Source organism: Prunus avium, chromosome 1 (genome assembly GCF_965620075.1).
Source record: "Prunus avium chromosome 1, drPruAviu1.hap1.1, whole genome shotgun sequence".
NCBI lineage: Eukaryota > Viridiplantae > Streptophyta > Magnoliopsida > Rosales > Rosaceae > Prunus > Prunus avium.
In genome coordinates this window covers 46,623,301-46,640,015 of record NC_142284.1, presented here as the reverse complement: position 1 = coordinate 46,640,015, position 16,715 = coordinate 46,623,301, and the positions used below count along the sequence as shown (strand labels likewise).

General features: G+C 38.2%; 4 protein-coding genes across 6 annotated transcripts; 1 reads left to right on the top strand and 3 right to left on the bottom strand.

Moving 5' to 3' along the window:
- Positions 1–1,567: 1,567 nt before the first annotated feature.
- LOC110768319 (transmembrane protein (DUF677)) lies at positions 1,568–3,600 on the top strand. Its single transcript, XM_021972034.2, has 2 exons — positions 1,568–1,845; positions 1,949–3,600. Exons 1-2 carry the CDS (start codon positions 1,788–1,790, stop codon positions 3,118–3,120), a joined length of 1,230 nt encoding a protein of 409 aa, XP_021827726.2. The 5' UTR covers positions 1,568–1,787; the 3' UTR covers positions 3,121–3,600.
- Positions 3,601–3,722: 122 nt separating this feature from the next.
- Positions 3,723–5,402, bottom strand: EXPA11 (expansin 11). The gene is made up of 3 exons (XM_021971792.2): positions 5,018–5,402; positions 4,527–4,848; positions 3,723–4,401 (listed from the first exon to the last, which is right to left on the bottom strand). The coding sequence occupies exons 1-3, from the start codon at positions 5,157–5,159 to the stop codon at positions 4,092–4,094; spliced, it is 774 nt and encodes a 257-aa protein (XP_021827484.1). The 5' UTR covers positions 5,160–5,402; the 3' UTR covers positions 3,723–4,091.
- A 1,241-nt stretch (positions 5,403–6,643) lies between these two features.
- LOC110768247 (putative 26S proteasome non-ATPase regulatory subunit 3) lies at positions 6,644–9,799 on the bottom strand. Its single transcript, XM_021971953.2, has 8 exons — positions 9,563–9,799; positions 9,227–9,417; positions 8,955–9,101; positions 8,730–8,866; positions 8,454–8,508; positions 8,266–8,376; positions 7,494–7,733; positions 6,644–7,386 (listed from the first exon to the last, which is right to left on the bottom strand). Exons 1-8 carry the CDS (start codon positions 9,642–9,644, stop codon positions 6,877–6,879), a joined length of 1,473 nt encoding a protein of 490 aa, XP_021827645.1. The 5' UTR covers positions 9,645–9,799; the 3' UTR covers positions 6,644–6,876.
- A 3,511-nt stretch (positions 9,800–13,310) lies between these two features.
- On the bottom strand, positions 13,311–16,428 carry LOC110768214 (Alba DNA/RNA-binding protein). Of its 3 annotated transcripts, none has more exons than XM_021971919.2 (9): positions 16,267–16,428; positions 15,782–15,922; positions 15,381–15,461; positions 15,200–15,288; positions 14,996–15,070; positions 14,499–14,560; positions 14,337–14,399; positions 13,829–14,017; positions 13,311–13,662 (listed from the first exon to the last, which is right to left on the bottom strand). In XM_021971919.2, exons 2-9 carry the CDS (start codon positions 15,902–15,904, stop codon positions 13,583–13,585), a joined length of 762 nt encoding a protein of 253 aa, XP_021827611.2. In that variant the 5' UTR covers positions 15,905–15,922; positions 16,267–16,428; the 3' UTR covers positions 13,311–13,582. The 3 variants fall into 3 exon arrangements, with proteins under 3 accessions (XP_021827611.2, XP_021827618.2, XP_021827625.2); XM_021971926.2 differs by having other exon boundaries at positions 16,263–16,419; XM_021971933.2 differs by having other exon boundaries at positions 15,782–15,916; positions 16,267–16,418.
- Between the last annotated feature and the right edge of the window lie 287 nt (positions 16,429–16,715).

The following is a 16,715-nucleotide window of genomic DNA, read 5'->3' as shown; positions in this document are numbered from 1 at the left end:
AATTGGATATGTTGCAGTAGACGTAGAGATGAACAACTTTCGAGAAGGATGAAACTTGATTTGAGCTCTGAATTTGAATTTTGGGCCCACTTCATCTGACTGCAGCAATGTATGTCTAGCCATATTTTGGCCATTTTGATGTCCATGGAAAATTATCTACCATTTTAGGCAAAAATCCAATTGTTGGTACAAACACATACATATGCATTAATGCATGATTAATCTTTAATGTACGGCTTATTATAGCCCAGTTATGTATCGTAATTTGTTTCATGCATATATATACTAGCTAGCTAGGGTATTATAATTATCCATTATTGTTATGAGTAGCTCGATGAAAACATAACACTGAAAGTAAAGAGAACAATAATTAATTCAGTAGAGTCCTTCATGTAATTATCTTAATTTTGAGCCAGTCATGCTTGGTTTAGGGTTTGTTTAATTACGTGTGCAAGCTTACTTCTCTTTCTAGCTCCCCCCGCTACGCTTATTTTCGCCCACATTTTTAACAAAAGACGGGCTACGCTATGGTGTTTGTGCCTGACTTTACAATTAATTTTAAACACACTACTGTTTAATTAATAGTCTTATTATGTTCTTTGTTTGAATCGAAAGTTGGTTTATAATTAATCTTTAGCCATAAATAAAGTACTAATTAGTAATTATGACTTAGTAAGGTATGACAATGACTTACATTAAAGATAAGTGATTAAAAAAGGCTTAGCTGTCACAGGATCATTTCTCAACCAAGTCTTGTAATTCTGGGTGCTGTATTTCATGTATGATTTGCTTAGACATGTGATTGTTACATTGAAATGTATTTGGTCTTTTAGAGTTATTAGTGGAGATACAAGTTGTGCGATATCGTCGATGTATCTTATATCTTGATTAACCCTTTGAAGTTACTATGGATCCATCTTTGTATTAACCCTTTATGGATATTTGGTATTAGTGGTCAATAATTGAATGTAATTATCGATAGTTATGCCATTGCACAGGGCCTGGCATTGTGCAAGTTACGCCACTCGACAGGCCCCATTTTTTAGATTTTATATTAATAATATAAAACTGTTTATGATAGATTTGATTCGAGTTTGAAAACATCGTCCTGCATGTGCCGGCCTATCATGGAAACATTACCAAATGGATAACTGAATAATTTCGCTCCAATTGATCAAATTTTATTTCGGACGTTTTCTTCAATTTAGATCATAAAGTTCGAATCTTCAAAATCATGTTTAGTGCGACTTCAAAACACGGTACCTAACAAAATTAGGAAAAGGGAGAAAAAGAAAAGAAAATATTGATCTTCTTAACGAAATTGAACAGTGGCTGCATGGCTTTCTCATTCATTCTGCGTTGCTTGCAAAATTATAGCAATTAATAATTTGTTTGGTGTCTCTAAAAACATCGGACCTTGAAATCCTTACACGTATAGAAAGAGAGAGCACAGCGTGTGAGGCAGTCTAACGTGTCACAAAAGCCATCACGTCATTGAGGCGGTGCTTAGCCTATAACTGCCAACTGGGCGGGCTTAAAGTTAGAATTAGATATCGGTTTCGTCCGCATCGATATCTTCTCTTGCGGCAACCAAACTCTCTCTGTATATAATATACGCCATCATATGCTCCCATTTCGTCTTTCCTTTTAAACCGTTTTGACTCTTGAGATCATAAACAACAAGAAGCAGCCGCAAACTCCTCTAAGACTATATATACATATAAAACAACACCTTCCATCGATCTGTGAGTTTCCTTCTACTCATCCCATCCGCTCTTATTGTCATCATGTCTAAGATGAAGAAAATTTTGCGCACCAAGTTGAGATCTGCGTTTTCCAAAGCAGGTCAGTTCTGATCATGCATCTCTATCTCTAATTAATTTCACAGTTTTATATTATTTTTAATTTGTTATATGTTCTGATCACACTATGTATACTTTAATTCCAGGGTGCAGATCATCCGGAGGGAAAGGAGACCGTGTCGGTGGCAATAGCTTCTCTAACAAGCTAAGCGTGAACGAAGAATACTTGCAAGTTTTCAGAACAAAGTCGTACGTAGAAATGTGGGATAGAGTTCATGGACAGCTGCCAAGCACTTCTACTACTTCTTCCTCGTCTCTTCCTCCTAATTCGTACATGGATCGTTCAGAATATTTGCTTGAACCGCGGCAGGATATTTTAAAGGACATAATTAGTGAGGAGGGCTTAAATCTCCATCATCTTCTCGCTGACTACTTTGAAGCCAGCTTAGACGCCTGCCATATCTGTGACTTGCTCATCCGCACCCTCCATCAAACACGTTCTGAGTACCGAAAAATCAAGAAGCTCATCCTAAAACTAAGCCAAAGGGTACTTCTACTTGAACAAGCACAAACACATAATCATGCTAATGATAATAATAACAACAACGAAGATGATGATGAACAACGGGAAGCTATTTTTGTCGATCTTACCACATTTGCCCTTGTCAAGAAGAATCCCTTGTCAATTATCAGCCCCGTGCAGTTCCGTGATATTCATGATAGCCACTTGGCGTTGTTCAATAGGTTAACTTTAAAGCACAAAAAGGTGCAACGGACCGCAAAGCGTAACAGAATTTGCAAGAAAGTTGGAGGGATTGGTCTGGTGGTGTCACACAGTGCACTTTTGATTGCCTTGCTTGTGTTTGCAATCCACAGCATGATTGGGATTGTGGTGGCGCCAGCACTGATGGCTTGCTCGTTGGGTATGTGCGCCAAGAAAATGGAGTCGGCGCAGGATTGGTTGGAAGCAAGATTTCCAGATAGCCATTTAGAGCAACTCGATGTGGCGGCAAAAGGGGTTTATATTTTGATCAACGATTTTGACACCATGAGTCGGATGGTGAGGAGGTTACATGACGAGGTGGAGCACAGCAAAGCTATTGCGGGTATGTGTGTCTCTGCTGCCAGGAATGTGAAAAATGTCAACGGATCCTCGGGGAACTGTGAAATATTCAAGGAGGTTGTGAGGGAATTTCATGCCACTGAGTCTGGGTTTGTGGACCAATTAGAGGAGCTTGAAGAACACATCTACTTGTGCTTGCTCACCATTAACAGATCCAGAAGGCTTGTCCTTGAAGAAATAGTGGCCACTACCTAATCAATTATTATAATGAGCCAATGACGTCGTATCGATCATCATATGCTTGTGATTGTGAACTAGTCAAAGATGTTACGCAAATCAATGATACATATTCCATGAAATGAAACTATATATATATATATATATATACTAAAGAGCTAGCTAGCAATTGCTTCATCAACCAACTTTTCTTCAAACAACGTAAGTACTGTAATATAATTATAGTTTCAATATTATTTTTTTGTACGTACTTTCGAAATCAAGGATTTTCTGTTTCTACTTTTGAAAAGAACAAATTACTCTGTCGGTTAGTTAAATCTTCTTTCAATAAAATTACTTTTTTTTTTTGGTCGGACTCAGAACTATTTTATCTATTACTTGACAATTTTTGTTGTTGTTTCAAGAACTTTTAGACTCTGAACACATGTGGTGTGGCCCTTGGAACTTGGATGCGACCTGTCGTACTCTGAAAACGAGATTCTTGTTGTCGTGTTCGTTGTTAGATGTCCATTCTGAAAACGAGAGGCTTCTGAACCGAAGGCCCAATCAATTTGTGTGGTTTAGAAGCCCAAAGGCATTTTGATTTCAAAAAAGATATTACAATAACAAAAGGATTCATATTACAAGAATAAATAAATAAAACCTATATAAATTGTAGTGAACGGTAAATATTTCTACAAGTTGAATGTTGAAGGAAGCTGCATCTTCGGCGCGCTTCTTATTGTACAGATTGATATATATATATATAGATGTGGTTGGATCAAAATGCTTGGAATAATAGCTTTGATCAGTTCATGGGTTTTGGTCCCCCATCACAAATTCACAATCGTCGGGCCAGATTTATAATGCCCTAAACCACCACCTGATTTGATAATCCAAAAAATGTGGCGGGCTGCCTCTTTTAATTATAACAAAAAAGAAAGTATAATATAAGCACGCCTCTGCCGTTAACCCAGAACCGTAAAGCCACTTAATTTAATTAGCTTAGCTTATGAGAATTGCACTGCGCTGGAGAAAGTTTGGCCGAAGCTCCAACTGGAAGGCACAATGTTCTGAAAGAGTTGAGTTTCTCCATCCGTGGTGGTGATTCTGAAGGACATAGATTGGCCATTGAGGTAGGCATTGGACTGCCAGTTTGCTCCCCAATTCCTTGACATTGCCATCCAACCAGTTTTTGAACCTTTGATGTATGCAGACTTAATAGATCCAGCTCCTCCTACATTGCTGATCAGAACAAGCTCAAAGTAGTCCCTCCCATTTATTGTGAACCTCACACCCCCATGCTTCTTGCATGGAACCCTGCACGCACACATGAATCCAAAATTCCATCAATATGCGCTTGACGGAATGAGATATGTTGGGATAGCAAAACAGTGCTATTTTGAAATTAATTAGATGAAACTTTAATTAAATATAGTAACTACCTTTGGAACAAGACGGGGACGATGCCACCTCTGTAAATCCCAATCTTTTCCCAAGCAGGCTGAGCCATGTCAAAGTGCTGAAGGGGTGGGTTGCACCATCCTCCATTGTTGCTTGGAAGATCATAATTAGGAGGACAAAAGTTTGTTGCAGTGATTGTCACGGACACTCCTTTATTGCACCATCTAGGATCTGTTTTATAATCGCATATGATCTTATAGCATTGCCCACATGAAGCCCCGTCGTTGAACAAGGCGGTACTTAAAGCAGCGGTCCTAGTCCCATACCCTGTCGAATACAGGTTACCGTACCCACAAGCTCCCCCTGCAGTGCACAAGCGAAGTACTCAATGTTATAAAACTTATAATTATTTCGAAACAAAATACAAAATCTAGCAATTTAAAGGGTAGAGACAAAGCGCCTAGTTAGAATTAGGATAGATTAAGAGTTGGATGGCAGGATAAGAAAGATTGAAAGAGCTACTTGTAATTACCCATAGTTCCTGAGGCATCACTTCCTCCATAAAATGTGGCATGACCTTTAGTCCAACCAGATGCAGTAAATGCAGAAACATATGTGAAGAGACTGCATAATGATCCAAGCAAGATTGCTAATGCAAAAACGAGTTTGGCCATTATTCTTGCTTAGCTAAAAGCTCAATTGCCCAACGCACACGCACAAATGAGAGAGAGAGAGAGAGCTGATAGGATTTGGTACTGTATTTACGTTGATTGGGATTTCCAAGCAAAGAATGGTAGTTTAAATAAGGGGAGGGGGCAGATGGATGATGGATGGATGGATGGATGGATGGACTGAGTAATATGCAACAACCTCACATGGGACCTCTGCAGCCGGATTCAACGTAAATGATTCAGTTTTCTGTATTATTCATTTAAATTGAATTATCTCTGCAAAAGTCTGAATGCTTCTGAGCCTCCTCAGTCAATTATTCCCACGTTCTCTCCCACATCCACATGCTCTTCCCCAGCAGAAGAGCCGTGAATATATCAAAATCCAGAAATCTAAATTGTCTCCTTTTTTTATTTATTTTTAATATAGAGGATTTCACTTCAAAGGTGCAGGTTGTTGGTATTTGAAGATAAAATGACATATTTAATATTTTTGTAAGATGAGAATATTTATTTCAGGGTCGTATCACACAACTTCACATGCTACTTCCTTGACCTTAAATGATACAGACATTGCCATTATTCTTCATGTGTTATGCACATGATGAGACCTTTTTCACATTATTAGACATTAGATATACATTCTGATTTCTAATATAAAGAATTTGGGTACGTTCAAAGCATCCCCTTCCCCACCGTCGATTTGCATCATCCTATATATTTACTGACTCATGCCTCATGCCTCATGCCTCATCACCAGCACCAGAGGCCTCAAATTCTCAAATTTCCTAGCATATATATATATATATTCTATAAACCTGATCGCCCATAGTAGCAAATGATGATCATTTATTTATCTTTCTTTTTTTTTTTGGAAATGAATTTGTTGTGTGTGATTATATTCCAGTACATCTATTTTCGTTACATGCAGTTGCCATGTGATGTTGCACCGTCAAGCATTGTGACAGAGACTCCATCGACTTGAAATAATTTATTAAGGGGCACAGCCAATTGGCCAATTATTAATCACCGCTTCGAGAAATATAGGAAGAGAGAATTGACAATCATATGAAAGTCCACCAACACCACAAGAAAGAAACCATAAAGTTTCTTCGCGCAATCTCAGGCGTTTGTACGGAATACAAAGGACATTATATAGATAACAAATGAAAGGTAGTTTGAGTGAAAAGATGGATACGAGTTCAAGTTGGTGCTTAAATGATTGAAGTCAATTCTTGCACATGACGATAACCCAACTCAGGCTATGAACTGATCAACTCTACATATACCATGTTCACACTAGAGACTAAGACGCTGAGCAATGTGGGGCATCTCTTGGTGTTTAAGATTTCGCAATTTGTGGTTCCCATCAAAGGCTAAATGATACACAACGAACAAATGATATAACATTTGACAAAACCAATAGTGCATAGCCTCAAATTTAACATAGTAAATGATAGCATTTGAGAATATAGGTGCGATGAGAACTCTAACGAAAACAACAAATCACTATCGATATACAGAATCCACAAACGAAACAAGTACACTGATCTCTTCACCAGTTTAACAGGAAATATAACCAAAATAATGGAGTACTTATCAGACCAGCAATAAGAATTCCACCATTTAAGTATGCAGTAGCTCGTGATGGAAATTTAAGTACTGGACTGGAGAGGCATTAAAAGGAGACACAGGAAAAATTCAAAGAGAAGCACAGTTTGCATTAAAAATCATCGTCGTCATCCTCTGTAATATGGTTGGCAAGCTCTTGCTCTTGTTGCTGCCGCTCTCTCCTCTCAGCACTTTCTTTCTCCTTGTGAGGATTTGGAGGAAACCGTAAGGCCCGAACTGCTTCATTGTGCATGTTAAGACAAAAGGCAATCCTGGAGTTGAAAGCAGCTTGAGGCTCATTAGTAGAGTAAATATCTCCAGTCTCCTTTGATACCATCCACCCATTTGCATGATCCAATGAGGCCTCAATGGCGCCATCGCGGATAGCCTTGGCCACGATGCTTTCAGCATCTGCTATAGGGTTTGTAGAAATCAATCTTAACTTCTCAGCAACATCAGCAAGCGAGATGCGGGAATAAGAGATGCTAATATTCCGTAATCCAGTCCTGATGACATTATGTCGCAACCGAACAATTAAATTGTGGGTTTGGTCCTTGCTGAATGTGGCAGCAAACTTTTCTGCAACATTTCTGAATAGTGCTAAATCACCAATCCGAACAGCCTGAAATGTCACCAATTTAAACAAGAGAAAATCAGCATAAATCAGTTATTAATTAGGCAAGATGTTGAAAAGTCCAGAGGAACAATTCTCCGACATTATGGACTCACATTTGTAAGTTCAAAGTAAGGCCTCAAAGCTTTTTCCATTCCTCTCTGCATAAAGATGATCCTCTCTGGTATTTCACCTAGAAGCAAACGGACCAAGACAGCCCATTTGTTACATTGAATTCGGAAACCTTGAGCTGCAAAAGGGGCTTTCCTAGCAGCCTGCAAGAGAGACTCTTTTGCATCTGTATACTCCAATTGAATTGTCCGAATCTTTCCAAGGTAGAAGAGATAACGACAGAACTGCATGTAAAACAATTGGACTCAGAAATTCGCAATTTAGTCAGTCTAAAAACAATACCCACTTCAGGTATCAGTGGAATGAAAGTAATCACAAAACAAATGGTGATGGCTATATTGAACATTCTAGAAATATAAAAGCATACAATATGGCACATAGCATTGGGAAGCCGGTGAAATGTAGGACCTGATAGTTGAGTCTGACTCAGAAATTCAGAATCCAGTCACTGTAAAAACAGTGCTCACTTCGGGTAACAGACTGGTGAAATTAAAAAGAAAACAAACAACTAATGCACACCATAGAGGACATAGCACCAGTAAACTGTAGCAATGTAGGACTTAACTGTTGAGTCTTGAAAAAATATAACCAAAACAAGCCATAGGAACCACAAGAAGTGGAGGGAAAATTTCGAGGACAACAGCAAGCTTATACGTACAGCTGCAAGTTCAAAAGGAACACAAAGCTCTAATGGAAAAGAAATGGCCAACTCCAGACACACTATCTTTAATATCATTTGCAGAGAGATTGACATACCTGCTGATTTGAATGTGCTTCAAATCGCGGTGCCTTGGACCTTAGCTTCTCTGCCTGGTCATATAGGTTGTAATGGAGATAATTTCGGAGTAACAGGTTGAGAAGTGTTTCCTGCATAACATTATCATACAGCTTTGAGCTTTGACATCCAAAGACAAAACAACCTTGAATACAGTTTGGACACTCACCTGACCCAACTCATCATGACGCAATGTGGCAATGCGATGCAAGGCAAGGAGATTGCTGAAAAACAGAGTGCAAAGAGATTAAAGCAGATACGATTCAGCTACCAATTTCCTCGGGTGTCCTCTCATGCCATATGTTTAAACGTAAACAAGCATCTGCCTAAGAAATACATAGACAATGCACATGAACACATATATAGAGAGAGGGAGGAGACAGGGAAAGATAGCAGTAAAAGGTTGCAATAAAAAAGAGACATATTGGGTTAATTAATAGCTTACCCTCGAATTTCAGCAAGATTTCCAGTAAGCTCATAGCTATATGAGTAATAGAAGTACAATCTGGATGCTAGAACATCAACGGTTCTTCTATTGAAATTCTTAAGTCGAGCAATACTAGCTGAGGAACAGGCTTTAGCCTAAAAAAAAGGACCGAGGAAAAAGAAAAGAAAATTTACAAAACTGGGACCAAAAAAAAACAAAGCAAAGCAGAGTGATGGACTCAACCTCATCGTATCTTTTCTGATCAATCAGAAAAAGTATAACAAGCAAGTAACAGTAGATCTCAAGCTCAGGCAATATGTGCTTTGCCGGAGCTTGAACAGCAGAAGTTGCGGCATCATCATTATCAACTTCCATGCCATGCCTATCGTCCTACACAAATAGATGTGAATGTGAAGGTGTATGCGATGTAACAAAACAATTTTCACAAATTCAAACAAGAGAAGTGATTGAAATTAAAGTAAAAGGCAATATTATTTGATTATTCATTTATACACCTTAGGAATGTAGGCAGACAATCGTGCGTGAGCTTCGGAACCAGGAAGAAGAGCGTAATCGAGAAATGCAGAGAGCAAGGGGGCCGTGAGCTTGCGCCTCAGCTGAATCGTAAGGCGAACAGCACGAGCTATTCTGCGAACCTCTTTGGTGTAGGAAGCGGCCTCAATAAACGATGCCCCCTCCTTCAAATCTTTGGTGTAAAGCCAGACGCAAATTCACAAATTCACATAGAAATGTAAATAAATAAATAAACAAGTAGATAAATGAGCAATCGAAACCCTAAAATTTGGAACAAAATCTAAGATTGAGATTCAGACTCAGAGTTTGGTGCTCACGCTGCAAAATGGATGCTGAATTGGAAGGTAAAGGGGCTTGAGGAAGAGCTTCCTCATCTTTCATCTCCACGTCCTGAGTCATCTTCTTTCCTCACTAACATCTACCAACCAGAATTCGCTGCTTCTGCGTCTGCTGCTTTTCTTTGTCGCACTCACTCTTTTCTATTAAGTTTTCTTTCTCTTCAAGTCATATTTCAGTCTTCACTTGAGAGGAACCAAAATTAAATATCACTAAATAAAAGAACCCCAAAAAGAAAAGAGTGCTGCTAAACGAACCCTAAAATTAACTGAGTACACCCTATAATCTAAGTACACCCTAATATTTAAATCAAAATATAAAATTAACCAAGCACACCCTATTTAATCACCAAAAATACCCCTATACACTCTATCACACAACACCAAACCTAATGCCTCCTCTGCAGCTGGAGATGATTTTATTGAAGATATTACAACCATTGTAAGTTGTTTTGGATTTGTTTTCCGATCTCTAGTTATTACTGGATGAATTTAAAATTAACCTACTACCCTTTGAAATTTCTACATAGCCATTCAATGCTCATACTGGTCGTCTAAATCTGTTCCGTAAGTCTCTATTTTTAATTACTCTTCCTTCTTCCTTTTTGTAGTTCCAGAACCAAATAATAAATAGAAAAAAAGAAAAAAGAAACCAAGAGAATGTTCTAAGTTTGAAGGGCTCAACTTTCATCCAATAAATTATTTATTTATTTTTCCTCCTCGTATGAATCATCCACAACCCCTTAAAGAACCTATCAGAGTGGACTCCATGGAGCATGTATCCGCTAGAGTGTTATCTACCACCAATGACCAAGATCTGTATCAAACAAACAACTTCATAGCATTTGCTTGCGTTTGATTAGGGTTGAATATATTGCGTAGGGTGTACTTATTAAAATAATTTGTTTCATAATTCAATATATCCATTTTGGTCATTTTATATTAGGATAAATTAGTAATTCAATAAATAGTTTGATAGTAGGGTGTACTCAGTTAATTTTAGGGTTCATTTAGCAGCACTCAAAGAAAAACAGCGGAGCAGCTTGCACCTATTTTTAATGCATACTCGCTATCTGGGCTTTTGATTGTGATGGCAAAACCCAAAATTTTCAATTCAACCAACCATTCCAAGACCTTCCAATAACATTACAATTATAATTATAAGGCTTTTTATCACAAATGGTCCTTGACGTTTACGAAATTATCACGAATGGTCCTTGAGGTTTTTTTGTGACACTAATAGTCCTTAACGTTTGGACTTTTTATCACAAATGGTCTCTGCCGTCAAAAATTCTGTTAAGTGTCTGATGTGGAAGATAAGTGGAGCTCACATGTCCAATCACATTATGACATGTGGATTAAATAAATAAAAAAATATTTTTTAATAATAAAAATCCATGTTTTTGTGCAACTTCCCATCCCCTCTCTATACTCAATCTCTCTCTCCTGATGTCCTCTCTCTCCTCCCTCTAGCCTCTCTCTCTCTTTCCCTCTGCCCTCGCCCTATATTCTCTCTCCCCTTCTGCTCTCCCTCTCCCTTAAACATCCTTTGTTGCTAGAACTATTCCTATCTTTTAGAACCTCCCAAACATCCTCTTCCTCAAAGTCTCCATCTCTCAAGGCCCTCCAAACTCCACTGCCCTGCCTTATTAGACCATACCTATTCTCCATTGGTGATTGCCTACCTGTCCAAAGATGACAAAAACATTTCATAGAGGTAAGAATTTTTTATGTGGATCATCTCCAGTCCAAAGAAACTGTTATACCAAAAATGAATACAAGTTGGAGAGAGAGAGAGAGAGTGGCTAAATGGTTTTTTAATGGATTTTCATCAAAAAAAAAATATTTTTTTATTTATTTAATCCACATGTCACGATGTGATGGGACATGTGAGCTCCACTTATCTTACACATTATGCACTTAACAGAATTTCTAACAGCAGGGACCATTTGTGATAAAAAGTCCAAACGTTAAGGACTATTAGTGTCACAAAAAAACCTCAAGGACCATTCATGATAATTTCGTAAACGTCAAAGACCATTTGTGATAAAAAGTCTAATTATAATTATATTGTATTTACTTGCAAAATGAAATTTTGAAAGTGTTTTTTTTCTCTTTCCAATTAGCGATAATTGTATTCAATTATTGGGCACAAATACCAAATATCCATAAAGGATTAATACAAAGATGGATGCACAGTAACCTCAAAGGGTTTATCAAGATATAAGATACATCAACGACATTGCACAACTTGTATATCCACTAATAGCTCTAAAAGACCAAATATATTTCAACGTAACAGTCATACATCTGAGCAAATCAAATATGAAATACAGAGCCCCAAATTGCAAGACTTGGTTGGTGAGAAAAGACTTGGTTGAGAAATGATCCAGTTATAGCTAAGTTTTTTTCAGTCACTTATCTTAATGTATATCATTGTCATATCTTACTAAGTCCTAATTACTAATTAGTACTTTATTTATGGGTAAAAATTAATTGTAAAGTCAGGCACAAACACCATAGCGTAACCCGTCTTTTGTTAAAAATGCGGGGGACAATAAGGCCACCTCCAGCACAAGCACCCAACCTAGGCAAATAGCAGCCCCAAGCCCCAAACCCTCCTCCATTGCGCAAGGTCCAGCCCAAGCAAGCGGTAGGACCCACCAGCCCTGGCAAGCCCATGGGCAAAAATTGACTGGGATGTTACCCAAAGACTGTTTACATTAGTGTGACGTCGGCGGCTGCTTACCAATATTATTCATTTTCGACACTAAATCTTCATACAAATTCATCTCCTTCTAATATTTTTCACTTTCTACACCAAATTTTCTACTACAAAATTCCATTTGTGCAAAAAATACAAATGGCCTCTTCCATCGAAGCCAGAGGGTCGTGGACAAAGGTTCAAAAATGTCAAAATCTTGGCAACGAGGTAAAAAAAAACAAAAAAAATAGTTGTTTTATTCAATTTAATGTCTTTTTTTTCAATAAAATATTTCTTGCATTTCCAATTTCATTTTTTTAATAGATTATTCAAGGCAAAACAAAAAAGAGGAAAACCATTACACATGGCTCCTCAAGTGAACAATGCCCGTGATGTTCCAATGGTGCGTTCCGTGTCGGAAATAATGACACTAGTACGTCCTCCGAAAGAAAATACTCCCCCACGTCGTGATCCGGTGGAACCCTATGCCAATGATTGAGTCATCCTTATACTTGATTTTGTCGGACTATGAGGACCGGAAGTATTTCAATTGTATAATGAGTTGAGTAGGTATTTCAATTGTATGATGAGTGAGATGTGAATTTTATAATAAATATGAACACGCGGCAACCGAAAATCTTATCCAGAAATTTAATTCGAAAATTTTATCTAAAAATGTTATCTGAAATTTTTGGTGAGAATTTTATAATAAATAGTGACACGTGGCAACCGAAAATCTTATTTGAAAAACTTATCAAAATTAATGGTTTAAGTATAAAAATGGAAAATAAATTAAAATGAATAGTAATCACCCTTATCCTTGCATTGCCCTTTGGGGTGGAGGTGCTCTAAGCGTAGTAGGGGGAACTAGAAAGAGAAGTAAAAGGTACGTAAACAGACCAGGGAGTTTGGGAAAGATAGCTAGGCACGCAATTAAATGGACCACACGCCATAAACTATGTTGTTCTCGCAAAGCCAAAAAGGAAGGAAAGAAAAAAACAAAAAAAAAACTTCGACACAAAATAATTTCCCAACAAAAATAAAAGAATACGCTGATGAATCCAGATGGAAAATTACAACCGTTCAAACATCTCACCTAAACTACATGACAAAACGGGGGGATTACCTCATAGGACTCTAAACTAAATCTACAGTGATCATGCCTTACAGTTAATATTAGTAGTTTGCCATACCGCAGAGATAAATAAACATGGAAAGAAAGGATAGATAGTAAACATAGGTTGACAAGGCACAACAATGGCCATTTGCATGATGTTCAGTGACACCCATATTGCACCTCAAGCAGCTGCCTGGATCGGCCCATTAGACCTATAGCCACGGCCCCTTCCACGATATCCCCCCCTTCCACGGCCACGTCCTGCACAGCAATTCCCATCACATATTGAAATCAGAAGGAATTCATAGACATATCCAATTGGCTAAATACAGCTGCCAATGATAGTCTATCAAGAAAAAGATTCCATGTGTATGCACACAGTACCACTCTCTTATGCTTAGATACAAGGAAAATTCATGAGACATACCATGGCCACCTTGAGCAGGTGCTTCTTCATTGTACTCTCCATCTTGTTGTCCATCAAACTGGGGCCCGTTGTACCCTCCCCTTCCACGGCCTCGGAAACCACGTCCTCTCCCACGGCCCCTACCCCTGAAGTTACCGCGACTGCGGTCGTAACCTCCATCATCAAATTCAGCTGACACAAAGCCATTTCCTGCAATTACGGACATATTAATTACCGTATCAAACCAAATTTATCACAAAAGTCCTGTTTTATAGCCAAAACCAACTCCCATTCAGGCTATCATACTGTCCCCCTATCATGCCACCTTAAAACATCACAATGTTCTAATCAAACCACATTTACTCCATCATCTATAGAAACTAATGCAACAATCCCACACCACTTTTAAGGGCTACAGGGCATAAGTTGGCAAAGAAACATTATACAGCCAGTAGAATCTAAACCAGAAAATATTTAGCAAAAGGTAACTGAAGAGTAGAAAACATTAACAAATCACATCAGTGACTACCTCTAAACCTTCCCCTTCCTCTGCCACGTCCACGTCCACGGCCACGACCATTTGGTGAGCCCCCTGAAGATAACAGAAAGGTTTTACAAATGTAAAATAACAACATGAAGAAAATAAAATTAATAAGCAAACAAATGAACATGGCTCATAAATTGGCACTACCTCCTTCATAATCAATCTCTGTCGATGCCTTCACGAGCTCAGCAGGTAAAGGTGACTGGTACCTGATGGTAGCAGTACTTCCAAATGTTAACATATCTCTTAAGAAAATGGCAATGACCAATAAGAAAATATAAAATATAAAAATAAATTTTTATGTAAAAGCCTACGTAATTTCAGACCGCATCAACATATAACAACAATTCAGAGAGTACTTCAACTTTATAGTTCTTGCAAACAGCTAAAAGTATAGGCAAAACAAAGTTAATCATCCATACTCAAACCATGAAACAAATCTTAACGTGTGAAACAAGCAGTCCTCAATACCAAGAACCATTGTAAATTGGGTAGACTTACAAGAGATCCTACACAATTTCAAGTGATAGAGTTCCATAAAGCCAACTATGGTCAGCAGGAGATATTTTACTTAAGATAGCACAGCTCCAGTCCAACCTTAGGTTCTATTCCTAACAAGAAAGAGGTAACTAGTATAAACTCACCCGATAGAAGATGTATTTATTTCCTTCTTGGACAGTGTTACCACAATCATCGACACATGCCTTGTTGACTCCAAGCTGTGGCAAAAAAAAGGGACAAAATGAGGCATAAAAGCACACATAAGGGACAAGGCCCAAAACTACTACCCCTCATGAGATACTGCAAATGAATCGGTGTTGTTCAAAACAAGTTTTAAATACTCTTACGTGTTGAGGCCTTCCTCAAGGGGTTCATATATATCAGTTATGTCGGTAGATCCAATTGTAGTGTTCTGATGAAGACCAACAATTCTTCTCTGAAAACAAGTAACATTAATATCTCATCAGTATAATCTACAAATTGAAACGTCTGATAACCAGTATAATGATACAAAATGAGACATGTAACCTTAATTAACTCCACGATTGTTACAGTCTTGTTGATAGCTCTCCCCATAGCCTTGAATACAATTTCGTCCGATCCTTTTTCCTGCAAGGCGTGGCATAGGAGGATAAGGAAAAAGCTAAGATATCATATCAAATAACAGAGGTCTAACATAACATAAGCCACTAAGCATTCTCAACTTGCATAAACAGTATATAATACAATAATTTGTTGCATATCCCACAAGGTAGAAAATTAACAACAGAATTTAATTTCGCTGCCCCAGAATCCCCAACAAATCATCATTCTTCTTCTTTAATCCAATTTGATGTGTGATAACAATTTCATACATCTCAAAGCTCGCATATAATGTGAAAATCGAAGCAAAAATGAAAAATAGAAGGCAATAGTAAGGGGAGACAGACCTGAAGCAGGGTCATGGCGTAAGTAATGTAGTTGCGCATCCTTCCCTGGCTGGTAATCCTAATCTCGTTCTCATCAATTGGCGTCTCCACTCTTGGCTTCTCCACTCTCTGGTACCGATCCATCTTTTTTCCGCGCTGCAGCTTTTAAAAACAGCAAAATTATTTTAGTCAAAAACAAAAAATAGAGACGGAAAGCAGGCATACATACATCATGCAATATAAAATCCACGGAAAACAAAAACGAAAGGAAGAAGAACGAACTGCAAACTCACTGCTGAACCGATTTCCAAAGAGAAAAACACAACACGAGAAAGAAGAAAACAAATATTGAAAAAAGCTCGAGAAAACGGAGGGAAAATAATTACAGAAAAGGAAACAAAAAGCAGGCGGTGAAGCAAAAATCGAGAGAAGAGACGACGAGGGAAAGAGAGGGAGGGGGGATAGAGGTATGGTTGGATCTGAATGATTCAGGGATACATACATACCGTGGGTGGGTGTTCAAAAAAGGATAAGTAGCGCTCCACACAAAAAAAGAGCCCTCTTCTACGGCTTCGTATTTTCTTTTACGCCCTAATTCGCACACTGGGATTGTCTCTTGATATATATACCACCGCAACCCGCAATCCTCCAAAACTACCCTAACCACCCTGTTTACTCTTGTTTATCCCCCGCCTATGTCTCCAAACAGTTACTTACTCCCTTGGCTCGCTCGCTCTTTCGCCAAACTGCCTTCTTTCCTTTCTTCCTGTTTTAGAGCCGGCCCAACTACGGACTAATATTCACATAGGCCTGGGCCTCACACAGCCCATCCTCAGGGTTGGGTAGAGCCTGGTCCACACGGTGCTGGTATTTCTTTTTGTTACCAAAATATTAATAATAACTTTTAATACATTTCAATAATTTAAAACAACTAATTGTTAACAGTACATAAGTT